At 46.4% G+C, this 25259-nt stretch overlaps 9 protein-coding genes across 9 annotated transcripts; 3 read left to right on the top strand and 6 right to left on the bottom strand.

Moving 5' to 3' along the window:
* Positions 1-2717: 2717 nt before the first annotated feature.
* Positions 2718-3282, bottom strand: Z520_09687 (uncharacterized protein; the record flags this gene model as incomplete). Its single annotated transcript, XM_016780181.1, has 3 exons — positions 2718-2962; positions 3025-3181; positions 3247-3282. 3 exons carry the CDS (start codon positions 3280-3282, stop codon positions 2718-2720), a joined length of 438 nt encoding a protein of 145 aa, XP_016628764.1.
* Positions 3283-6751: 3469 nt separating this feature from the next.
* On the bottom strand, positions 6752-8668 carry Z520_09686 (uncharacterized protein; the record flags this gene model as incomplete). The annotated part of the gene is made up of 12 exons (XM_016780180.1): positions 6752-6931; positions 6984-7056; positions 7103-7142; positions 7193-7281; positions 7397-7575; positions 7623-7757; positions 7809-7883; positions 7931-8154; positions 8201-8294; positions 8340-8420; positions 8467-8513; positions 8563-8668. 12 exons carry the CDS (start codon positions 8666-8668, stop codon positions 6752-6754), a joined length of 1323 nt encoding a protein of 440 aa, XP_016628763.1.
* Positions 8669-9918: 1250 nt separating this feature from the next.
* On the top strand, positions 9919-11217 carry Z520_09685 (uncharacterized protein; the record flags this gene model as incomplete). Its single annotated transcript, XM_016780179.1, has 5 exons — positions 9919-10402; positions 10451-10521; positions 10569-10738; positions 10787-10906; positions 10953-11217. The coding sequence occupies 5 exons, from the start codon at positions 9919-9921 to the stop codon at positions 11215-11217; spliced, it is 1110 nt and encodes a 369-aa protein (XP_016628762.1).
* A 141-nt stretch (positions 11218-11358) lies between these two features.
* Z520_09684 (uncharacterized protein) lies at positions 11359-12384 on the bottom strand (the record flags this gene model as incomplete). Its single annotated transcript, XM_016780178.1, has 1 exon — positions 11359-12384. One exon carries the CDS (start codon positions 12382-12384, stop codon positions 11359-11361), a length of 1026 nt encoding a protein of 341 aa, XP_016628761.1.
* A 534-nt stretch (positions 12385-12918) lies between these two features.
* Z520_09683 (uncharacterized protein) lies at positions 12919-13725 on the top strand (the record flags this gene model as incomplete). The annotated part of the gene is made up of 1 exon (XM_016780177.1): positions 12919-13725. One exon carries the CDS (start codon positions 12919-12921, stop codon positions 13723-13725), a length of 807 nt encoding a protein of 268 aa, XP_016628760.1.
* Positions 13726-13864: 139 nt separating this feature from the next.
* On the bottom strand, positions 13865-16294 carry Z520_09682 (uncharacterized protein; the record flags this gene model as incomplete). Its single annotated transcript, XM_016780176.1, has 1 exon — positions 13865-16294. The coding sequence occupies one exon, from the start codon at positions 16292-16294 to the stop codon at positions 13865-13867; it is 2430 nt and encodes an 809-aa protein (XP_016628759.1).
* A 448-nt stretch (positions 16295-16742) lies between these two features.
* On the top strand, positions 16743-18860 carry Z520_09681 (uncharacterized protein; the record flags this gene model as incomplete). Its single annotated transcript, XM_016780175.1, has 1 exon — positions 16743-18860. The coding sequence occupies one exon, from the start codon at positions 16743-16745 to the stop codon at positions 18858-18860; it is 2118 nt and encodes a 705-aa protein (XP_016628758.1).
* A 90-nt stretch (positions 18861-18950) lies between these two features.
* Z520_09680 (uncharacterized protein) lies at positions 18951-20414 on the bottom strand (the record flags this gene model as incomplete). The annotated part of the gene is made up of 3 exons (XM_016780174.1): positions 18951-19196; positions 19255-19613; positions 19718-20414. The coding sequence occupies 3 exons, from the start codon at positions 20412-20414 to the stop codon at positions 18951-18953; spliced, it is 1302 nt and encodes a 433-aa protein (XP_016628757.1).
* A 2894-nt stretch (positions 20415-23308) lies between these two features.
* Z520_09679 (uncharacterized protein) lies at positions 23309-24453 on the bottom strand (the record flags this gene model as incomplete). The annotated part of the gene is made up of 4 exons (XM_016780173.1): positions 23309-23877; positions 23971-24066; positions 24177-24327; positions 24385-24453. The coding sequence occupies 4 exons, from the start codon at positions 24451-24453 to the stop codon at positions 23309-23311; spliced, it is 885 nt and encodes a 294-aa protein (XP_016628756.1).
* Between the last annotated feature and the right edge of the window lie 806 nt (positions 24454-25259).

Here is a 25259-nt window from a genome sequence, read left to right as displayed (position 1 = left end):
AACTTACGCTAATATCTAGTCTAAAATTATATCTAGATACTATATATAGAAGATAGATAGTGAAATACTATTTAAATATAGTATAAATTGAAATTATTTATTTATTTCCTAAATAGGTTAGTATACTATTAACTTACGCTAGTATTTAGTCTAAAATTATATCTAGATACTATATAAAAAAGATAACTAGTGGAATACCAATTAAAACTAGTGGAATACTAATTAAACTAGTGGAATACCAATTAAAATAGTTACTTCCTAATTAGGACGCCGCTATACCTATTCGGAATGGTATTCTACGGTGGAAGACCATTTCATGAGAGGTTAGGGACTATAACTGAGGAACCTAACTCGCTTAGGTAGTATAGGAGTAGCTCTGATATTTCTATCCTTTAGTTATTTTTCTTTATACTATAAAATATTTATTAACTATACTATTCTAGATTAGATTTATATTCTTTATTATCGAAGTTCTTAATCTTCTTTACTAGATTATTATTTATTTATTTAATCTAGATTAGAATTCTAATAAAGTCTATATAAAAAGAATAAATAATAAGAAGATTAATCTAGAGTAATTTACGAAAAATCCCCGATTTAATCGAGATAATAAAGATAAATATAGAAATAGTTCGCTATTAGATAGTTAGAATACTATCTTATCATTAACTATAGAATTTACTTTATCTCTAGAAAAAGAAGATACTTTTAGCGAATAAATCTTATTAAGAAGTTATATATTTTTAAATTAATAATAATTATAAAGAAAATATTATTAATAATAAAGAAATAGAATTTATTTTTCTCTTATTTCTTCTCTACTTCTTCTCTTATTTTCTTTATTACTTTTTCTTTTATTTTCTCTCGTTAAAACTAGAAAAGAAGAAGAGCGATTAATTATTAGTTTTTTATCTTATAGTTCTAAATATAGTTATAAAAAGAAAGATATATATTATTATTTTATACTTTATATAATAAGAAAGAAAGAAGAATTATATTATAAATTAGAAACTAAAGATATTAATATATAAGCGAGAATTAGAAAATAAATAATTATTTATTTTATATAATAGCGAAGAGATTAATAATTTAACTTATAGATAATTTATTAAGATCTAAATATTTTCTTTAAGTTATCCTATATAATATCTTCGAGATTTAACTCTAGAAAGTGGAATAGAAAGTCTTAATTAAGATATAAATAATAGAAGAATTATTTATCTCTATATAAACGCTTTTCTATATAGTATCGGAGAAAGTTTATAAATTAGAGCGGATAGTTAAGATATTAAGTAATCTAAAGAATTTATTTATCGCGACTAAAGTTATCTTTAATTTTATCTAGATTATTAAGAAAGTTAAGAATATATTAATTAATATAAATATTAAAAGAAATTACTCTAATTTAGAATATATAAAACTTAATTAAATTAGTAAATTAATAGATATTTCTATAAATATCTATTATAAAAAGCTTAAATATCGCGAGAAGATTAATAGAATAAAACTAGTAATTAAGATAATTATTATAATAATTAAGACTAAAATATAGAAATTCCTTAAATAAAGATCGCTAGAAAAGATCGCGTTAGTTAATAATAAATAGAGATATAAACTCTAGATAGAAAAATAAATAATTATTTATTCTATTAAGATAGAAAGTTTATATATCTAGAATATAGATTTTAAGATTATAAATAGATTTATTTATAGATTATTTTAGTAAATTTAGTTTAAATAATATTTATATAATAAATTACTTAGTTAGAGATTATATAAAGATCTCTTAAATATATTTTATTAATTTATTAATATAAATAATTATTTATATAATATAATAGATAATAATAATATTATAAATAATCTCGAGAAATATTTATATAAAGAAAGTAGAAGAAGTAGAATATAAAAATAAATAAAAAAGATAAAAAAGATAAAAGAATTATAAGGATTTTAATAAGATAATAATATTAAAATCTAAATAGAATAATATTTATATATATAAATATTTAATAGATTTATTTATATTAAGTATATATTTATAAATAAAATAAATAATTATTTATCTTATAGAAATATAATAATATATAAAGATATTCTATAAATTATATTAATATAAAAAACTTATATAAAAGCGAATAGATTCTATTTTAGGTTAGTAATAGCTAGCTAGATATATATTATACTTTATAATTAGGAATTATTACGCTTTTAGCGGACTAGTTATTTTTAATAGGGAATTATTACGCTTTTAGCGGATTAGTTATTTCTAGTGAAGAATTATTACGCTTAGCTAATCTTTCTATAATTCTACGAAAAGACCTTACTTTTAACGCTTAATATCTTACGCTAGAGAGATCCTAGAGAGATAAGTTATATATTATTATATTTATCTTTAGAAGCTCTATTAAATAGTATAATTATTATAGGGATTATCCTAGTATTAGTATCTAACCGTAGGCCGAGAAGAAGGTATAGAGAAGCGAGAAGGGGGAACGTATTGTGAACTGTAGAGAGTGGGTCGAGACATTGAGGACAAAGTGGAATATCCCTGAAATGTCGCTAGGAGGAAGAGTCCAGAAGTAAGGATAGTTATAGGCCTTCTCTGTTGTGGATTATCTTACAGATATATATTGTTTTGTGATTACAGAAAAGGCTATTTGAAAACGAATTCGAACTGGCGCTGATTGCCTACCACCTTGCCACTGGTAAGCGAGCTAGGGCTGTCCAACAATGAATTGGCCGCAAATGTTGGCACCGACAATTCCATTCACAACTGCTACGCCCCCATTGATGCTGATGGCACCCTTCCTACTAGCATTGGTGGCAGGCCCGCTTGCTGGCATTGTGACCATAGGGACCTGGAGATCTCTGAGGACTATTTCCGCGCAAGAGAAGTGGCTGGGGCCGCTCTCAGGCGGAGTCAGATTGTCCTGAGGCGCGCTCCCATCAATTCCAGTTTCTAGTCGTATTTGTCAGAAAATACCAAGTCTGTGCTGCTAGGTATCATTTTTGGCGCCTGACCTGGATGTGAACTCATGGAGTCTTCAGTGTCAAAACTCGTTCCTGAGCCTTGCTGGTTTCTCGTCAGGGCGAGAGAATTGTCTGGATTCTCTATGTAGTGTGTGCCACCGTTGTACACGGGATCAGATGGAGCGGTTGTGTTGTCGGCGTCTCGATACTTTCATTCACAAGGTTAGTTACTTCCTCCTTCATTATGCAGCCTTACAACCATGGAGGACTTACTTGTGGCAGATGCTTCGAGCGACGGGGCTTAGACATTTTTTCAAGGGAAAGAGATGCTCGATACTTCAGCCTGTAGATCAGGTCAGTAGCCGTGGAGGAGGTATGGATGAGGTGTGGCGAGGACTATATATTGGACAGGACTTTTGTATCCTCCAAGTCTTTGAGGGACTCTGCCATGGACCTTCCAAGACTTGGTCCGAGCTCTAAGGCGGGGCCGCTATACTGGAAGACGATTGACGGGCTTCGGCATTTTGAGCCGATTTGTATCTACCAATCGGCTAATGACCGACAAAGCTTCTACTCCGGGGTCGCTGCCCCGGCGCTTCGTCTATATTATTGATTGGCTGTGGTTCTGCCACCAAAGCTTGTCGGAAGCGCTAGGCCCGCTAGTCTAGATAGTTGTACCACATATCTTGCGTCAACACAAGGAAAAAGCGGGTGGAGGATGTCACCATATGTAGCCTTACTATACAACAGCATGTGGCTCGGTTAAGCAAGTGCGAGTCTCGCCTCCCAGATTCGATACTTATGGGATCCCAGGCATTCGAGAGCGGCAAGGGTCGAAGAGATGTAACTAGAGCAAAGATGGAGCGATGATTAGCGCCTCGGCAGCGCGTAGATACAAGAACATAAGTGGTGACAAGTAGGTCCTTTACCACTTGCATCTATTGCCCCCCTCCCGAATCACACCTTGAATCCCGATTTAGAAGACACGGGTGCAGGGACAATTGAATAAGATTCTTACAGCACCACAAAACGAAAACTGAATAACCAACCAGAGACCAAGTAGCGAAAAGCACCTGCACCCTATCGATCGAATGTACAAACAATCAGATCAGTAATCCCGTCTCTGATACGCTGAGCGAATCAATCTATCCGCCCCCTATCTACCACCTTCCAGGACACACCTGGTGATGTACGAAACTATACAACCCGTTTTTGCGTACCGCCAACATCCATAGCTACAGCGTTGTGCTAGCATTACCTGTTGGGAACCATCTAAATTTGTCTCAGAAGGGACATGGCATCTTCCGAGAGTGATTCCACCGTCGAGTGGGCACGGACTGATTGTATTGGCAGTGCTATTCATGACCGCACCCATGACCGTATTCTTTTGACTTCCTTAGGTAGTCCTCGAACCTTCATCCGGGCCCGGTCCACCAAGCGTACCGCTGAGCCCCCCAAGCCCAGAGCCAGCGACACTGGCTGCCACAGCGTGCAGAAAGGCATCAGTCATATATGCTTGTGACGCCTGGGTGGCCATGACCTTGCCGAGGCTGAAGACGAGAATGCCCAGATCCGGCACGAACTACTGGGCTTTTGCCTGGGCAGACCTGCCGTACCAGAGCAGGCTGATGGCTGTGAAGATACCGGCAGAGATCACTAGCGGCACCTGGGCCTCAGAGACAATCTCACTTCTGGCCTTTTGCTCGAGCTGTCGGTAGATGCGATCTATACCCAGGTCGCCCAGATAGGGGCCCCAAGATACCCAAGCGCAGACAGATATTTACCGCAGACCGGCCTGCTGGGTGGAAAAAGTGCCCTTGTTAATGCTAAAACCCATAACCACGAGATTCTGGAGTGCAGCAGCGAGTTACATTCGAATGCTTTCGCTATTGGTGAAGTGAAAGGACACCATTTCCACCTTCCGGAGGAAGCTCCTGTAGGCCTATAGCAAAGACTTTTGCGCAAAGAGGATCGGAGAGTTGCAATAATACTGATATACCACTCCCAGAGAACAAGCTATCAATCGAAGGGGAGTACGCTTCTCAGATACCTTGGTCGACGTCGAGCATGACTGAAGCCAAGCCAATCAGATAGCGTGCCTGCTCACGACGCGTGGGATCCACCAGGTTGGCGGCCGAATTCTAAAAGTCGAAAGTTCGAACCAGTAGACGACTGGCGCGGTGTAGTCTTATACCCGTAGGGCAGTAAATCTTTCCAACGAATGAGGGTATTCAAAGTGGATGCTAGGCGCGTTTCGAAATGGGTTGACCACTGTATTCGTCAGAGTGCCACAATTGTCTAGGAAACTATAACCTACATAGGAGTTGACAAACAGAAACTTGTAACCTCGGAGACAGTACCACGCCTGACGACAATCAACCTCTCCAGTTACATAGGCGATTGTATAATTTGAGAGACTACAGACCTCAACATATAGCACAGACGTCCCTCAGTTGAAAATCCTTTCCGTTGACACCACCTTGTTCATTCGACCTACTCTACAAGAGGAACATAATAAACGTGGGCAAAAAGGATCTAATGTGGCTGTTGGAAAGACCACAGCCGCCGAGTGGAGATTGTCCACACAGGGTTTACAGCGTGAAGAGACAGCAGCCACAGAAGAAACATCTCAGATCGCAGCGAGGCATAAAATTCGCGCATGCAAAAGAAATATGACAGAGCAGCACAATAGCTGAACGTGGTAGCCGTACCCCTGTATATCCCATGGAGAAACGATAAATCAGTGCTTGTACCCAAACGGAACTATCATCAAATTCACAGGGGCATCCCAACTAAGGTCGAATATAAGCTGATGATGCTGAACTGTCCAGAAACATCATGGTCTGCCAGGGGTAGACTCGCTTACCTTCTCAATAAAGTAGCAGTTGTCCTTAGCGGTTTTGAGATATGCCTAATACGCTTGGACTATTGCAAAAGCAGGATAGCATCGAATCAGATGGCATAGGGCTGCCATTTCTGGAGTTACCAGTCCGAGGGTAATGTAGTTTATTGCTGATAATGATATGCTACGCAGGATGGCGCTCGCTGTGGAGCGGCTCGGCCCGTCGCTATTGATTGTTTTTGGTATTCTCATGACTGCGGTCAGATCTGGGGTCACGGATGCTTGTGAGCTAAGCACGTGGGCTTCGTGCCATGCGAAAAGTCATGGCGACCTCAGGATCTTTTCTTGGGTGGAAGACTTAACCACCGTCTATATCATGGACAAATGGGGCAGGAAGGTAGGCGGCGCTTTACTCTCCGGTTCAAAGAGCACGGTCGTATTCATTATTGCAAGAATTTTCGCTGGCATAGGAAGCTGGGGCTTTCTAGCTGTCAGTCAATGCAGCCACTGTACAACGGATACAAAAAAATAGGAAATCCAATTCATACATCGCAGCACCTACGTATAGCGCTGAGCTTGCTCCGCTGGCACTGCGCAATTTCTTTATTGGGCTCAACAGCCTCAACATCGGACTCGGCTACTCGATAGCCGCATACGTCGAGATGGGCTTCTTCTACGTTAAATAGCCTCAAGCTCAGTAGCGCGGTCCGCTAGGCATGAGACGGGTTCCTGTTCTCCTGGAAGTGATGAGCCGCCTTGGCTGGGGATCTAAATGTTACCATTTTCGTCTAACTGGCAGTCGAGTGATAGCCATATATACTATGGCCAAAATTGACTTCTCTTAAGCTACATTTCCGCTTTGGTTTTACCGAAATAGCCCTCCATAGAGCATACCCCTAAAGCTCGCTATACATCTATAGTGCCACGAAGCAGCAGCTACAACAGGGCGGTAGCATGCTTCTCCGACACCTCGATCTGTTCTTCAATGCCTTTTGTTTCCTCATGAACTGACATAACATCTTCTTGTGACATACGTTCGTGAGCAACGTCCCGGATATACCATTTGTTCTGGTACTTCTTGAAGAAGTAGTCCATTTCTTCCAAGCTTCGGCCGGCCTAAAAAGAGAGTGATTAGTATAACAATAACCATAAGTAGAAGAGAGCATACTGTTTCTGGACAGAAAGCCCAGACCATCGGAATCCAGACTAAAGTTATAACCACCCAAATTAGGTAGTATTTCCTGTTTTCGGTCAGAGATGATGTAAAGAGGAATAAATTTGACGCACCAGGAGAGGTTTGCGACACCTGGTGGAGAGACCATGACGACTAAAGACTATGTTAGAGGATGGAAGGCAGGAGCAGATCTCAGCACTTACTGAGAAAGCCTCCACCCCAAAGACCCATTGTCTGGACAGCGTTGCCTCTGTGACGGGATCGCAAAGAGTTGACTTCCGGGGCATACACACTAGAGATCTCAGCTTTGAAGAACGTAGACCGGCAGGGTCATCTCACTAGGGCATTGAGCAGACGCTGGAGTATGTCAGTATAACGTTGCTACAACAGTAGGGTTGATGTCTTACCCAAGACCAAAACAGAATTCGAAGGCTAGAATGAATGCGGTTGCCGCCCATCCTGCTGAAGTACGATCTTCAGGGTGATTGATACCCCAGCCAATACTTGCCGCAATGCCGGCCATGGTGAAAGCTTCGAGAGCTGCACTGATCAAAAGTGTCTTGCGGCGTCCGGCTTTCTCGACCCACTGGGAAGAGTTAGATCTCGGCTCAAGTATTCCATTGTATCACTCACCAAAGCAGGTAGTGCAGTCCCGATAAGCATGGCGACGCTGCCAGCACCTCCAAGAATAAAGGAGTTCTTGGGATTCAATCCGGCATCTTGGAACACCACGGGAGCATAGTAGACAATGGCATTGACCCCAGTAACCTAAAAGGTTTGACTATCAGTACAGAACCTTAGAAACGTGATCTCACATACCTGTTGTAGAAGTCCGACAACAAAACCACTTAGGAATAAGCGTCGACCGTTTTGCAACTCTCCACCACCGAAAACCTGGCCATTGTTAGTGGAGAGTCTTGAGTTGTGTGCTCAGAACAAACCTGCGCCCACGATGTACCGAGCTCGGCCTCATGCTGTGCAACTGCAACGATTTCTTCAGCCTTCGTAACGATATGCGGGGCTGTCTCTGGAACATCTTTGCCATCTAACAACGATAGAACGGAAGCAACAGTTGACACGGAGGCACCCTTAGCCGCAAGCCATCTTGGACTTTCTGGGCAGAACGGCAACATGACGTAGACAAACAGAGGAAAGATCATTTGGACTGCTAGCTAGTCAGGACATTTCATCGGCTGGTAGAGTAAACTCACGAGCAAGGGCTGTTCTCCATACTATGTCCTGTCCTTCATGACTCGGCCACGAGAAGACAAGGCCGTAGTTCGAGAAACTGGCGATGACAATACCCTGGGATGTGTGAGAACACTCCAGACCATGATTGTCTTAGCTTACCACGATAACAAGTGAACAGTTGAGGACGATAGCGACACCTCGTCGATTGACGTGACTACATTCCGCAATCCACATCGGAACCTGACAGATGTGAGCCGGCAGCTTGTTCAAAATGAGTGTGACTGACCATGGTAGAGATGATGCCAACCCCGAGACCTGCAACGATTCTCCCAACTGTATTCCATCAGAAACAGCCACAAGTTCTGAATTGTTACTTGCACACCTATGAGCTGAGCCACGGAATAAGAAGATGCCTGTATAGCTGCGCCAATCAAGACAATATTGCAACCCCAGAAGATGTTCCACTTGCGTCCAAGTATTTGTCCCATGGTGAATACCAAGCAGGAACCGAGAAGTGCGCCGACCTGTAGGGAAGTTCAGCCTACAAATGGAGAACACGAAGGAGAGGGCTCACGTCGTAACTACCAACAATGAAGCCCAAAAGAGTAGGATTTGGGTGGTGAAAACGCTCTTGGAACTGCGGCAGCGCCACGAGGCCACCCATAACACCATTGTCACTGTTCATCAGTCAGCTTGCGAATCGGGTATAGTGGTAAGTATTGCGCATACTATCCGAAGAGAAGGAAAGCAAAGCCTCCAGCAACATTAAGGAGCAACTGCAGCCGTGTTCCTCGTAAGCCCATGGTGATAGCTGATGATGGATCGAATAAATTTTCCCTAATCTGTGATTGTAAAAGGAGGTTGAGAGAAAGTGACGACGAAAGCGAAGACTTTAGTGAAGACGACTAATATACTCCCCGCCTTCCCTCCATATCTTGGTTCTCGCCCGCACTCGAAAGTCCCGGCTTTTCACTCTTCCCGGAAACATTTGTCTGGGGATAGATACTTCTGGACCAAGGAAACTTTATCGGAACGGTCATGGCGTTGGTCCGCTCATTGGGCAGATGAAACAATGCCAAAAAGGAGGGCTGAAGAAAGTTTCGACGAGACAGGACTACTTTCATCGACGTCGTCCACTGCGGACGTGGCACAAATTCTAGCCATCCGTAGTTAGAATTGAGCAATTCGGAACCTTTGCAATCAGTCTGACAGAGTTCGGGTCCTGCTGACTGTAATAATGTATCCTAAACGGCTACTGAGTCTCGCAAGATTGAGATTGATCTACACGTAGCGCCAGTGCGTGAACCGATTGCTAGGGAGCCAGTCTTCCAGTCGCCCTATGTTGACGGACCAGCAACCCGCACGAAGATGACAATCTTGCGGGTATCGAGCTGTGACGGGCACTGGGGATGGGAACGAAAAATAGTGGAGCTGGTCCAGTGCATTCCCGGACACTAGTCCTTTCGGCTTATCAAAACTCCGGTAAATATAACTAATTCTACGCTGTGTAGCATACTTTAATATCAAAGTGCAGATCTACTTCCAGACGAAAAAGCATAGTATCGGTCCGTCAATTGAAATTAATGGAACATGGGAGAGCACTCACAGAGGCCAGTCCGCATCGTGAGACCACCCTAGTTACCGTCACAGAAGTGGGCTAAGTAGGATTACAGGCTATCGTGGGCTCCAGCGGATTCATTGGGCAGGCTCATTTGCGTTATGTGCTGGAAGAGAAAGAATGCCGCAAGTCGATGTCCGTGTCTCCTCGGTGATCCCTGCTAACTCTCTGATGCAGAACTGGCCGCTCTTGTGTAAGCATCACGCATATCGAAACGGGAGAAAGTCTAACTATTTCAGCGACAACAACTCTTCTGTGGCAGGCATAGCAGCACAGCACGGAGTGCCCGCCTACGAGTCCGTAGAGAACTTGTTAGATGCCCACAAGTCAGGCTCACTGGCAGTAGATGCGATCATACTTGCTACGCCCACGCAGACTCACATGGCTTTGTGTCAACTATTTGCTGGCAGTGGACTAGCTCTGTTGATTGAGAAGCCGCTCTCAACGACCGGGAGTGATGGAAAACAGATGCTCTCCGCGTCAAAGAAGGATAGGAGCAACGTATACATGGTTGGACACCATCGAAGACACAATGCATATGTCAGGGCCGTGAAGGACATCCTGGAAAAGGAGAAATTAGGACGGGTGGTTGCTGTGAATGGAGGTATGAAATCTCGACGATCAGTACACGCTGATACTTACGGCTTGATAGTCTGGGCAATGAGAAAGCATGATGGGTACTACGATATCCCATGGCATACCCAACCCGGATTTGGCGGTGTGGTATGGACACTCGCTCACGACCATCCCTGCTCTGCTGACTGTATCAGATCTTGACAAACGCCATTCATGAAATCGATATGTTGCAATATTGGCTGGGACCGATCGAAGAAGTCTTTGCGATGGAAGGACCAAAACCACGACCCATTAAAGTGGACCAGACAACCCACACCACATTCAAATTTTCGTCGGGTGTGTTGGCTTCGTTTCTCTTCACAGAGTGAGTCCTCTGATTTTGCATGAGAACGATGAAATAAAACTGTAGCAGTGCAAGTGCTTCTCATCAGTCATGGGAAGCGGCAACAGGAGACAACCCAGTCTTCTCTGCTACCGGTGAAGATTTCCTGACCATTTTTGGCACAAAAGGCTCCATCAGTATGCCGTCGATGTGAGTACATACCCTTCCTCTACTGCTCCCAGACTCATGTTCTCAGGATACGCTACCACTACGACGGGATGCCAGAAAGCGAAAGGAATTGGAAATTTCCTCTGCAACAAGATGGAAGTGCGAAGAAGGTGATTGACAACGTCCCTGCCTTTGAAAACCAATTGAAACATTTCATCGCCGTCGCTCGACGGGAAGCTGAGCCAAACTGCTCGGTAGAAGATGCATTGAGAGCGGTTCTTGTCACGGAGGCGGTATTTAGAAGCTTGGAGACTGGAAATTCGTGCTCTGTGGAACAACTATCAGGTCTTTAGCGTACTTTAGAATCCATGAGCGCTTCAAGTCGTTATCTGAGCCTTGCAATAAGGCATTTAGAAAGTTGCGATAGTAAGACCAATGGGCTGAAGCTCTGTACCTATCCACAAAAGCTGAGATATGTAGACTTGTTACCCAGTTTATGGCTTGCTCGACTCGACAAAGAGTCTGAAATTTGACCATGAAGCCTCCGCCCTCTCAGCCATATGGTCCACCAAAGTGCTTTCCGTCCCATACAAAGATTTGTGAAACATCTCCATACTGACCCAGCCTTGCCATGCCAGCCGCACAAAGATTGCCTGGCAGACTTTCTCCACAGGCAAACAGCCACGGAGGTGTCTTTCAAACGCGAAAAGACGGGCATTTCTAGACCAGCTCATTCTCGGCTTTACACCCTCCTGGAAAAAGGGATGACCAGGAACGATTGGCCTTTCGAGTCGTTCAGCATCTCCAACTTGAACGTAAAATATCTTCACTGGATCCACTTCTCGCACAAGCTGCTCAAGAGATCTATTTAGCTGTTCATCACAATGTTCGTTCACACCTGACGCTGCCGAAGGATCCGCCCACACGCGTCCCGCGAAATGGAACACATCGAGACAAAGACCGAAGTTTGGCATGTTAACTTGTTTTGTAATGGCCCAGCTTTGTTCCCAAAGGTCGTAATAATTTGCCCAGGAAACTGCCTCGTAGGCAAATCGCACAGGTGGCGATTGTTCCAAGCCCGACTGGGCGGCAGTTCTCAAGTCCGTCACAACACGTTCCATGTCCCCCGTTGTGCCGTGAGATTGGAAATTCGAGGGTATCTGGATCAGGTCGGTGCCAAGTTCTCTGCAAAGCTCGAACCAGAACTGCAAGAGCACAAACTTTTCTTCTCGTTCCTTCACGTCTACCAGACCTTCAAAGAACATGAAAGGCTGCAGGCAAACGACCGCGAGCTGGAGATTGTCGCATATTGCGCGAACACGTCGAGCAGCCTCAAGCAATCCTTTATGGGACGGCTCAGTGTCAAGGCCTTCGATTTCGCGGGCGAAAAAGTCCAAACATTCGTAGAATATTTCTAAACCCGAAAAGCCTGCTGATGCTGCTCGTTGGATCTTTGTTGGCAGACTGTGGCCGGCCGACGCCCGACCGAGAGATATCGTAGCAATTGCACTGTACAACATGGCTGTCCAGAGGATTACGATGGCTCAGAACCGGAGATGCATCTCTCGAGAGCAGTACGGCTGCGTCTGTATCAAGGTGTCGAGCCGCAAACCGGAAGCTGCTCCAGGAGGGTTTTCTCCAGGATGACAAACCTTCGGAGTAGTGCTAATCCGCGGAGCCAGAACCATAATCCTGCTCTTCGGCAAGGATTTCGGCTGCGTTAGAGGCAAATACCAGTAGCCCGGGTTGCGTGCAGGTGTTCTTGGGTTAGCATATGATCATGCCAGGCCTGATCGTCAGAAAACGAACTGACAGGGTTAGACGTTCGCGCTGCTTGAATCCATAAGTCCATCGAGTCTACGCTGAAGCATTCTTCCAGCGTTGCATTCGTCTTTCTCAAACGAGGAGCTGGTGCTGCCCAGACTCGAAGTGCTGTACCGAAAATTTAAAGCATAAAGGGTTTAAATACATCGCCATATGCATTATAAAAGCACGAGGACGCATCAGTATCGCCAGAAGCTTTTGAAGGGGACTTTCTGCTAAAACATTTGAAAATGACGAAACCAGTTATTCTCCTCGTTCCTGGCGCCTGGCATTCCCCATCTGGCTTCGCGCCACTGACAAACTATCTGACACAACACGGTTATATTGTCGAAGGGATCTCGCTACCTTCAGTTGGCTCCTCTCCACCACAGATGACTTTCGATGCCGACGTGCAGGCTATCGCTTCCGCCATCAGTAGACACTCCGATGAAGGCTCCGATATTGTTATCCTCTTCCATTCCTATGGCGGTATACCGGGAACATCAGCCTGTAAAGGTCTTTTGAAGTCCGACCGTTCATCAACTGGGCGAAACAGAGGTATCGTACACTTGATTTACTGTTGCGCGTTTGCAGTGGAAGAAGGTGTATGTCTGATGGATGGATTGGGAGGTCAACCACTACCATGGTTCAAGTTTTCAAGTGATGGGAAATCTCTGATGCCTGAAACGCCAGAGGACAAATTTTACCACGACATTGACGACCCAAAACTCTTGCAGGAGTTGGTCAGCAACCTCAGGCCTCAAAGCTATGGTCCATATTTTAGCAAAAGCACGTACGCTGCATGGCGAGACGTGCACAGTACTTATGTGATGTGTCAGGAGGACCAGGCACTGCCATTTGAGGTACAGCGAACAATGGTGGCCAATGTGAAGAAGGTGCTTGCCGAGAGTGGTGGCAGGATTGAAATGCAGGTTCATACGCTAGATTCAAGTCACAGTCCATTCTTGAGTCGTCCAAAAGAGCTTGGAGACATTGTGCGGAGCGTTGCAGAGAGTTTTCAGACGCTAGGACAGGGAGAGCTCTCTTCCGAATCTTAGGCTATCGAAAGGCGAGATAGGTCGATGAAGATTGCAGTCCAACCGTGATACAGAGCACGGGCTCTTGCAATGAGCGGAGCAAAACTCGCGGCTTCGCCAAAAGGATGGGAATAGTGGCAAGCTCATGATTTTGCTATTTTTAGCTCGTCGATTGCAATTGGCGAAGCCGAGTTTCAAGATATTGACACAGTTCTGTATCTTCTTTGCTGCGACTTAGATAATGCTGCAATGCCACAATATGCATCAGAAACTTTGGAACTTTCCGACACGTGAAGATCTCGAACTGAGCAGAAGCTTGTTCAACAAGATTTTCCAGGCCATCAACGGCGATCCAGCCACGATCAGATTGAGATAGTACTTGGCGAAGTAGTGGAGTGAGCAATGTCTGATAATTCATGTCAATCACAACACCACCAGTAGGACTTTTCATCCATTGAACAGGAAGTATGAACTGATCTTGGGACAATTCCCATGGCTTTGGAACCGGTATGCAGGACAGCACAGCCGTCGGAGGTGCCAGATCATCAAACCATGGAGCATCACGGGATTCGAGTACTCGAATATCTCTTCTGCTTGGAGAAGCCATCCTGCCGTTGTACTGCGGCCTCGATGTCGATGTGTCCAATTCCACTGTCGAGAAATACTCAGCCAGAGTGCGCGCATGAGCACATGTACGATTGTACAGCACGATGTGTTGCACTCCCAAGTTCAGCAATGCATATATTGCTGCTCGAGCCATGCCTCCAGCTCCGACAACCAGAGCGGTTGATTGTGGCGTGATGACATTGGCAGGGGATAGATTCTGTTCGAGACACCGTTTCATGCCTACCCAGTCAAGATTGTCCCCATAGAAAGCCAGAACTGGTCCGATGCGATTGCGATTCGTCCAGAATGATCGTGGAGGAGGTTGCGTGTAATCGAAAGCGGCTCGAATTGGCAGGAGCGTGTTGATTGCGCCGATGGCTTTGGCATGCATGCTAGCTGCAGACAAGTGCGTGAGGAGAGTCTCCTTGAACCCCTGAGCTACAGTGAGGCCGCCAAAATTTTCGTCATTTGTGATCTGAGACAAGCCGTCCAGTGTAGACATGGACCTGATATGCAACCGGTGAGGCATGCCGAAAAACTGGTGCGCGGCGTTGTGCACAACCGGTGAAACACTGTATGATACATCAAGACCGATGATGTAGTATTTCATGGGATCATAAATGAATGATGCATAGAGGGAGCCTTGAGACTGCTGGATAGTTATTTCTGACTGCAATGAACGACCCATAGCGAGCCTCAAAAGATGGTTTTGCAGATCTTCCGTTGTCACTGGCGTCAAGATTTCATTGTAGCAGCGAGAAGTACGCCCAAGGTGGCCAGTGTTGTAGGCAATCACGGACAGTCCCGCAATCTGTCCTCGGTGTGACGATAAGAAGCCAAGTGCATCACGATTGTCGCTTGCACACAATGCAGGCTGAGTCAATCGGACTGCATCAAATCCAAGATTTCGGGCTCTGGAGAGTGGATCAAGACGAGCTTGACTCATCCAACCATTTTCTGAAGGTGAGCTGTCATGGTAGTCACCAATCAACCGGGAGCTTCGCCTAAGCTCCATCATCCTTCTTAGCTCTTCATCTGTGTAATCCAGGTGGATGGTGACCAATTCAGCCGCGAGTCTGAAGCCATGGTCGAGAAGATCCAAGTACCGTGAATCGCGCAAATGGGAAGCTGCTTTCAGGTGATAGACAACAGGCCCATCGAAAGTCCTGGTCACAGCGGCATATGCTTTGCTGATCATCTCTTTTGAGAGGGATGCCGGTCGCCCGGCTAATGGATCTAGATCGATCTCCAGTTGAACAGCGTCTGCTCCACAATTCAACCATCTCATATCGAAATCGGCAGAATTGATCTGAGCCACTGGTAGTGTGAGCAAGTAGGTATATTTCGCGCGAGACTGTGGGAGGAGTAGTTGGCCAGAGGGTTCAGGATGTAGCGATGATGGTAGCATGACGTGTGCCAGAAACCGTAGAAAGCTTTTCTCGACACGTTTCAGCAGTAGCGGCTTTAGAATCCGAGGAGTTGCATGAGGGAGATCATTCTCCGGCATTGTAGCCTGGCCCAAGAACATTGTCTCTTCAAGATTGAAATATTCGTAGCTCGAGCAGGCCCTATACCTTGGGATCAGGATCTCCAATATCCTCTCAATCTTGCTTGGAGGAGACAGCTGAAGATAGCTTTCGATCGCCGCAGAATCTCGTTGCACGAGAATGACTGGATGCTGGGTGCAATACTGTTTGAGAAATGCGAAAGCAGCCTCTTCAACAAGATCCCTCGGCCATACTATCACACAATTTTTGGAATACGACCTTAAAAGTTTTTCGAGGAAGGAAAGGCAATGCCTGCGATACTGTTGAGATCCGAATTGTTTGCGGAATTGTAGAGCCGAAAAGCCAGTCTCCTTCTGAAAGACATCATCGGAATCGATGTGCTGCAGGCCCAGTGCAGCCTGCACTATAATAGCCAAGGTTGTTTTACCCGACCCTCGCGGACCCAGAAGCACGATGGAAGCGTCGCGCTCGAACATAGCGCAATGGCTATCGCGAAGGAGAACATGGAGGCGCGTCCAGCTACGTGATCATTCACTCTTTTGACGAGGTCGTCCCTTATAAGGATCCATCGCTGCTGGGAGTTTGCTATGCACAGTCGCTTGCATCGATAGGTCACTTGAGTTGGTCAAGATACTGGAAAAGGGAGAAGGCACTGGACGAGGCGAAGAATGGGTGATGGACGTGTTTTGTCAGACAAGACTTGGTTCGGGAAAGGTATTTTCCGAATGCTCAGTCATGATTGGTTGGCGCGGGTTGGCCAAGCCGAGGCTTCCGCGGGGGAAGGACGAGGAATGACACAGTCAATTTCACATCCACAACCTTTCGAACCTATCAATTCCATGAATTGACAAGCAACATTCAATGCAGAGCATTTCTAGCTGCAAGGAAATGAGACAAGCCAAAGAAATGCCCGCGGCATGACCAATGGCAGAAAGTGAATCGCCTCGGAAACGGCAGCGAACCAAAGGTCCTGCTGATAACGAGAACGCGTCTGGAAACTTGAACGAACCCGTGAAACGAGCGACGAGAGCTTGCGATCAGTGCCGAGCACAGAAGAAGAGATGCGATTCCGGTCATCCATGTCAGACATGTCAAAGAGCATCTCTCGAATGCCACTACGGTAAACTAGCCAGGAAACGTGGCTTTCCGACAGGCTATGTTCGCATCATTGAGGCTTTATGGGCTCTTGTCTTCCAGGCTGTGCCGAACAGCGAAGAGACTGCTTTGCATCTGCTGAAACAGTCGAAAATTGGTTATGACAATGAAGGGAAAGCCACGCTACTCAACTCGCATTTTAGTGAGGTATATTCTTCTCGGAAAGCCTGGCTGGACAGCTCGATTCGAAGAGAAGTCGACAAGTTGGCATTGCAGCTAGAAGACGGCGTAGCGAGAGAAATCGGTGCATATAGTGATATGGTCACTGCTCCGTTGTTGGACTGGACTGTTACCACAGATGTTGCAGTTGGACAGCCCTCTCATTCACAGCAAGCAATCGGTACATCTGCCGAACATGAAAAGGACGACTCGCATCGCAACGAGGTTGCACCGCACGACCGCCGTTCTGAACCTCTCATATCAATTCCTGCAAATGCATGGAGCCTTGTTGAAACTTACTTCAAGTTTACTCACTCTTGGTTACCACTCACGGCAAAGCACAGTATCGTTCGTGCTTTGACCGAAGCGCAAGAAGCACCACAACTCCATTCGCGTTCGAAGTGCTTATTGTGGAGCATTTTTGCCCTTGCTTGTCTGCAGCAACCTGGTGACACCAACGAATATCTATCGAAAAGGTTTTCATGTGAAGCCAAGAGATTGATCTGGACCGAGGCTAGAAGCTTCGAGCTCAGCCATGCTCAAGCTCTGGTGGTATTAACGACGTTGGATATGGCCAAAGGCCGGTGGGAAGCCGCATCCCTCACTCTTCGGCGTTTTATTCAAGCTATGGTCTACCTGCAACGTTCACGCCCGCCGCCAATTGAGATGATGCCAGAATTAAAGCGGACGGTCCTCGCAGGTTTTGTTTTGGACACGCTTCTTGCAGCCCGTACGGGGACCATACCACAACTCCGGTCAACCGAAGTCTCCATAGCGATTCAATTTAGCGAAAACGAGGCCGACGAGTGGGAACAGTCGTCACCGAGCAACGTCCCGGCGCTTTCACACCGTCCTCTGAGGGTACTGAGCACATTCAAGCAATATGTTATGCTTTTGTCAATACTGAATGACTCGCTGTGTGGGTTTCACACCAACGAGGATTGTGAAATCAACCTTCATCAATGCCGACAGAGACTTTCGAAATGGAAATTGGATCTGCCAAAACATTGTCAAGGCCAGCCTGCTGCCACGACAGAGATCGCTATGGAAGTCTTGCCACCTGTTGCGAATTTGACCCTTACTGCTGAGATGGTATCATGTCTTCTCCTTGGTCGGCGAGAAGCATCTGACAATCCAATGATGTATTCGTCCTTTACTGATCAAGTCAAATCTGTTTCCAAAGAGGCATATGAGATGGCTTTTGGCTCTGCTGCCTGGCGAGGCATTCTAGACCTGGACGTGCATAGAAATCGATTGGGATGGAGCAGCGAAGGGAGTAACGATTGCCTCGACGTTACCAGTCAAGAACAATCTTACCATATCAATCTCGAAGAACCAAATCCTGATCCTATCATGGAGGGTTCACCAACAAGAAGTCTCATTTGCACGCATGGCTTGTTTAAACAACCTCGACCTGAAGCCCGTGGATTGAATAAAACCAATCAATTCGCAACGCAGCAGGTAGCTGAACTCACACACTCGGAGTTTGATGCAGTTCCAACGATGAACAGCACCAGAACGCCCGGTCAGAGTTTCCCGTTGTTAAACTTCAACCAAGGGTCAATACTTTCGGAGACGCTGTATGATACGTCGAAAGAGTACAGTGATGAAGCGATAGAAGCCCTTTTGGAAGAGTTTTCTGAACAGCAAAACGTCAGCTGGGATGAAATGGAAGCTCAATGCATGTACAATCTTGGATTCATGTCCCCAAGTGGAACAATGTCTTGAGCAGAAATGCTCTTTACCCCGGGGTATCTAGGGTATCATAATTCCAGCGTGGCAACTCTGGAACTGGACTCAAGATCCAAAACTCCATGATCACTGCGCGGAACGACTCCAGACACTGGCGATGAACGCCTCGAGATCTTCCATGAAGTCCCTAGGTTGTTCTAAGGCTGCAAAATGTCCGCCTTTCTTGTGAATCTTGCTCCAAACTAGATTCCCTGTCGTCGCCACCCACGATATTGGGATTGGAATGAGCTCCATCGGATAGTAAGAATAGCCCATAGGTACCTTGATATGATGTCTTGGATCATCATGTGGTATGGGATTTGGACCGTAGGTCTGTGATCCACAACATGTGAGCAAGCCTTGTCAGATTTCTGTCGATGGTGTTCCTTACATGGCGATATGACCACAAACTGCTATGGGCACGCTTGCTGAGCCAATAAAGGCTGACGGACTCGAGGATGGTGTTCAGAGGGAGAGGATCGTCTGTCCAAGTCAAGTACTTTTCCCCAATCCTGAGATGTTTAGCCGCGAACGAGATGTCAGTTGGCGCAACGTACCAAGACAGCAGTGCCACGGGGTTGCTGCTCAAGACGAAGCCGACTGTGCTGGGTTTTGTTCCATGCTCAAGGGCATAGGCAGCCTCCGTTGCTCTCCAGATCGCTTGGCGCTTGACTCCCTCTTGCTCGATCTTGGATAGGGTCGAGTCGTCCGTCGCTGATGCAGGCCGATTTATCAAGCAAAAGTTCACTGCTCAATTTTAGTTCTCTCCTAATAGTGCAGAGAGAGAGGCTTACAGTGAACAGCTGTAGACTTGTCAGCATTCATCGCCGTGGACAACCTTCGATAGCACTCACCTTTACAAGCATCGTGCTCAGCGGCCATTATCCTGGCCACTCGCGATCCGACATCGCCGCCTTGGGCGATGTACGAATCGAAACCTAGTCGTTGCATCAATGTGTTCATGATTCTTGCCACATCTATCTGACTGATATCGTGATTGATAGGTGGGACGCTCGAAAGGGTAAATCCCGGCAGAGTAGGAACCACAAGATGATATGGCAGTGTTTCTGGGGTGAATTTCTGCCTGAACAGCTCCAGCAGAGGAAGAAATTCCAAGAAAGAGCCAGGCCACCCGTGAAGCATGACAACAGGAACCGCATCATGCCTCCTGGAGAAGAACGCCACAAAGTGAATATTGAACGATCCCAGCTGGTCGTCGATTGGGGCAGTGAAATTAGGAAAAGAGTTGACACGATCCTCTGTCTTCCTCCTGCACCCGAGGTCAGCAAACGAATTCGAATTAACGCAGGTAACATGCCAGTCAAACTCTGTCTCCCATACTCGCTTGGCTTCAACGAGCCAATCCCTGCGGAGACCCAGATGTCGGCCTCCATCTGGGAGAGAGTTCTCGTATACAGGACTGGCCACGGGAGTCAGCTTCAGAAGATTTCGCATGTGATCGACATCAGATGTCGGGATGTGTAAATCGAAAGAGACAATGTTTGCAGCCGCATTCGAGGGTAAGTCGCCGAACAACTTCGTCGGCGCCATATCTGCTGCAAGTAGACTTTGGGACGCTGATGCACTTGCTATAGTCAACCGCCAGTTCTGCTAACTGTCGCCTTCCAGGCGGTTCAATCCCGGTGAAGAGTAGTGTGCGGAGATATGTATATTGCTAGCTCTGGGGCTCGGGAGAGATGTACGTCAGCAGCAAAATGCTCCGGTTTGTCTGAGAGCAAGACCGGTATTGCGAAACCCCGCTGCGTATTTCGGCAATACACATAGCCGGGGCAAAGATCTCGACCATTACAAAGAATTGGTCCACTCTTGAATAAGTGCCTATTCACCGTCGACTTCCGATCTCTGCCTATGTAGGGTACCCTGTTGCTTGAAATTCGCCCTCAGCGGTAAGAGGACCTAAACCTTTCCACCACTTTTCCAAACTGTGTCAATATGCGTTTGCAGTTTCCCTGGGAGCTGGCCGGGAAGTAAGAATTGCTCGAGGATGAGAACCGTCGGAGAAGATCCCAACTGGTCGGTACAGGTTATTTCAAATGCAACCAATCCGCAAGCACAATCATGTTTTCTCGAAAAAGAGAATAGTTGCCGGTTGCTCGAGTGGATCGAATTTTGAACCGGAGCTCCCCAAAGACCGAAAGAATTATGGTTGTTTTGTTGAACGATTTATGCTCGCCAGATCAAGGCCGCGGGGCGTGAAGGCAACGACATTAAAGTCACACTCTTTGACTAAAGGAGGCTGCATTGTTACGATGGTTAGGAACTTATCTCGCCAATATAGACAACACCAAATTGCTCGCAAAAGGCTGTTTGTCTTGATCGGGTGTTTAATATAAGTGCTCTCATCGCAGAGATCCATCGGCTGAGCTATTGAATATCCAATGCTCCGAAAGTGGTGGCTGTCTTTCAGAAATGACTTGTCGTCTTGTCCCAGAGACGTTAATGTTGTGGTCTGCAACAGGGGGAGCCACTCGCTCTCGTAGTTAAAGTCAAATAATAGCTATATTTCCTATATGATGGTTTTTCGGTGGCTTTAAGTGCCAAACACTCTTGTGAGGCTGATTCGGTCGTGTTCGTAACACCCTTGTCTAAGGGGGAGGTAAAGTGGTAAGTCTATTCCAAAAGTTCATCTTTTATCCCATAATAAAAATCGCTCCCCTTGACCCGTAGCCTATACCGAGATCTTCGACCACCTCCCCCATGTCCTAATCGTCTTACCGAAGGCGTAAAACGCGAACGGAATGGGGATAAGTCCGAAAGCAATGAATCCTAACAGACTTGCTGTCCAGCTGATATCCAGGTTGTGGAACACTTACGGGAATAGTCAGCGCACATCGTCACCCATCGAGAGATATGAGAAAGTAAGGAACGTACAAGGATGCGCAGTCAGTGGAAAGGCTCCAGCAAGTACACATCTCAAAAGGTTATTTGCCGCGACTGCGCTAGCTGCGAACTCTTGATACGTATCCACAAGGTAATTCAATGCGGCCTGAAAGATGGTCGCGCAGCCAAAGCCGATTAAGACGACTCCGACCATGGACCTGATCCATTCTCTCAGTAGATAGTTGAGCATGAAGTAAGGGGAGCAAGCTCACGGAAACCAATGCACATCCTGCCTAGAAGTCCATCCAAAAATGAACAACCCAGCAGCAAACAATGGCGCACCAAGCATCATAGGCGGCAGTCGTGCTTCAGGAACAGATCGACTTTTGTTCGCTTGGATGACCCGGACGAGTCGCTTTTGGTTGAGGAGATTGACTGCAGCGCCCAGGCAGGCACCAATCAAGAGAGCGAGAAGAGGTAAAGAACCGACCACTGGGGTCCAACCTCGGAGCTCTTTCAAGTCAATATGAGTGAGTAGGGGAGGAGGTAGAAGGACGAACACCTTGATAAACAATTGGGAAAGCTGGGAACGTCCTACACTTCGGAGTTAGAACCTCGTGCTTGCCTTCAAGCTCCAAACCCAGTAATAGACCTCACATATATATCATCCCAAACACAAAGCTTGCGTATAGACACATCAGTAAGCAAATTGGCTCCAAGCAGATAAGCACCAGCGGTCGAAGTAGGTACTTCATCACAAGCTCTTTCAGATTGACCTCCATTTCTTCGTGCTTGGAGTGCATTGCCCAATTGCCTTGGATACGCATGTGACGCGCTTTCCTACTCAGCAAGATGGGGGAATACGTTCCGTCCAGGAATAGTATGTCGACCACCAAGATGCAGGAGATGAGGATGCCGGTGATCTGTTGTTTATACCAACAACTCTGAGCTCTCCCAAGTAGGGTTGCCGTACGTATTCAGTCCACCTCCAACCCAGTCCATTCGCCGGCACGAACGCACTCCCCACAGCAGGCGCAATGAGCAGACCGGTGATGAAAGCCATGGCGTAAACAGTCATAGCCTTTCCTCTCTGCCTTGGCTCTCATATGTCACTTAAACTGCCTGCCGTGACGGCAATAGGCGCGGAGCCGGAAAACCCACAAAAGAAGCGACTGATAAAGATCGTTCGCGGGTCTTTGGCTGTTGCTGTCGAGAAGGCGAAGCAGGCTGAGATGAAAAAGGCGGGGATGATGGCGATACAACGACCGTAAAGCTCAGAAACCGGGGCAAAGAGGATGGGCCCAAGTCCCCAGTCTGTGAGAGACAGAGGAAAACCTTAGTTCACTAGAGCATCAAGTGATGGGTAGTTTGTACCAACTCGATCATGAAAAGCGTCGAACTCAGTTTGGGGACTTCAGCGCCGATGTGAAATTATCCACGGATAGAATTTGCTCCTGTCGAAAAGTTTCACGCTATGAGTATCATTGGCTCTGTATATGTAAAGGTCGTCGAAGGAAATTCTATTAGCCTCCCCTGAGCTTAATATTAGGAGGCTAATCTTTCATAATTTAGATCTAGCCTTTGATTTCTCTATATCAATGATATTAGTACACCCCTAAAAGTCGTTGAGATGGAATAGATAACAGGAGAAGCCACTTACCTCGTAATAATTTCTGCTTTTCAGCGAACCTTCGTTTCGGAGCGTCCTCGACATGCCTTTCCGCCAACGCTTCCAAAGCATCATAAACCGCCAATATTCTATCCCGCCGCAGGGGAAGATTTTGCAGTCTTTTAGCCTCTATCATGCTCTTCCCATCATTGACAGCCAATTGTTCTCGGAGAAACTCGAGTACATGGTCATGGAAACCTTCTTTAGGCAAGATACGATTGACCACTCCCCACTGCTCCAATTCTTGCACTGAAAGCTTTCGACCGAGCATGAGAAAGTCGTTGGCACGATGAACGCCCATGGTCTGCATGAATATTGTGGCAGAACCGAGTTCAGGTACAAGCCCCAGTGCACTGAATGGGGTTTGAAGGTATGCTCCTTCGGCAGCTAGAACAATATCGGCGACTCCTGGGAACCACGTCGCTCCGCCACCTACGGCAGGACCGTTGAGAGCTAACACCAAGACTTTTCGATGGTCGATCATGGATCGCAACAGTTCGTTCGCTACAAGGCAAAGGTAGTATGTTTAGCGGAGTGCCTTCATTTGGGAATTGGGTGCTTAGAAAGCCCCGGACTTCGCAGCAGGGATGGTCTTACCGAATGACATTTTCGCCATCATGGCAATTTTCTTCGCAGCCAGACTAGGGAATTCGACATTATCCCCGTGGATGTCATTGTGCAACCCGGTTTTCGCTATCCAGCACAGAATTGCTCAGTTCTTGTTCTGGCTCGCCAAAATCCCATAAAACCACCTGTCTTTACTTTTCGACGCCAATTTCGGTCGGTACTAGCAGTCTGCTCACCTAGAATGTCGGCGCCGGAGGAGAAGAATCTGCCTTCTCCAGTGATCATAGTGAAGACCGTGTCAGGATGCTCATTCAGTTCTCTAAGAGCCGTCGCCAGATCCATCATCATGTTACCGCCGAAAGAATTCAAGGACCTGGGCCGATTAAACTAGCAGGATAGAGAGCGTTAGGTCTTGGTATATCTTGGGTAGCATGGTGAGAATACCTTGATGACCCCGATTCTGTCCTGTATCGAGAACACAACGTCGGTATATCTGTACTTGGGGGCCGCCATGGCTGACAGTCAATCCTAGCGGCTAGTCAATTTCGACTTCTCATGCACCGAACTGCTTCAGTTGGGAATTTTTAAAGGTAGGACTTCTTAAATTCACGGCAATACAAAACCATGAGGGAGTCGGGACCGAGGATGTGTCCGAAACACAGGCTTGTTCACCAGCCAGTCACCAGCCAGTCACCAGCCAGTCACCAGCCAGTACCAAGCATTCCCAAATTTTTCGCTCCTACTTCGGTAGGATCAGGCTCATACCTGGCTTCAAATTGATCTTTGCAGGATCGGGGCTCTTCATGTTGTTGCTACAAAATATCATGTCCCGAACCGGCTGCCATGGTAAAATGACGAATCAGCGCTTTGAAGCCAGGAGCAAGGACAAGCTTCACAGCCATGACTGGGCCTCTCGGACCTGTTTACCTCTTAAACGCCCAGAGTTCCCTAGGCTTAGCCAACGGAGCCTCTCGGCTCCCGGGTATTGTCCCGGGCGGAGACGCAGCCTATGGGAAAACATTCTTCTCCCTGGAACCCGCAGCCGACTTACACTTGTCTCGGGCGGAGCACCTGACTCGCACCGGCATTTGATTTCCAAATCCTCGGAAATCAACCTTACATCCTGCAATGCTCAATCAAGAGATTCGACATCTACCTGAATGGGCGCTATGGAAAGTGCGATTGGCGTGCCTTATCACTACTCGGCTATGGAAGGTGAAGCGGCTCCATCAAGCGAGAGGCAGGCCCCACGACGAAGGGCGACAAAGGGTATGTACATATCTCCTCTCCACCTTTGCCAGCAAACACTGACCCCGATG

The sequence above is a fragment of the Fonsecaea multimorphosa genome (genome assembly GCF_000836435.1).
Source record: "Fonsecaea multimorphosa CBS 102226 unplaced genomic scaffold supercont1.25, whole genome shotgun sequence".
Taxonomy (NCBI): Eukaryota; Fungi; Ascomycota; class Eurotiomycetes; order Chaetothyriales; family Herpotrichiellaceae; genus Fonsecaea; species Fonsecaea multimorphosa.
This window is presented reverse-complemented; position numbering and strand designations above follow the sequence as displayed.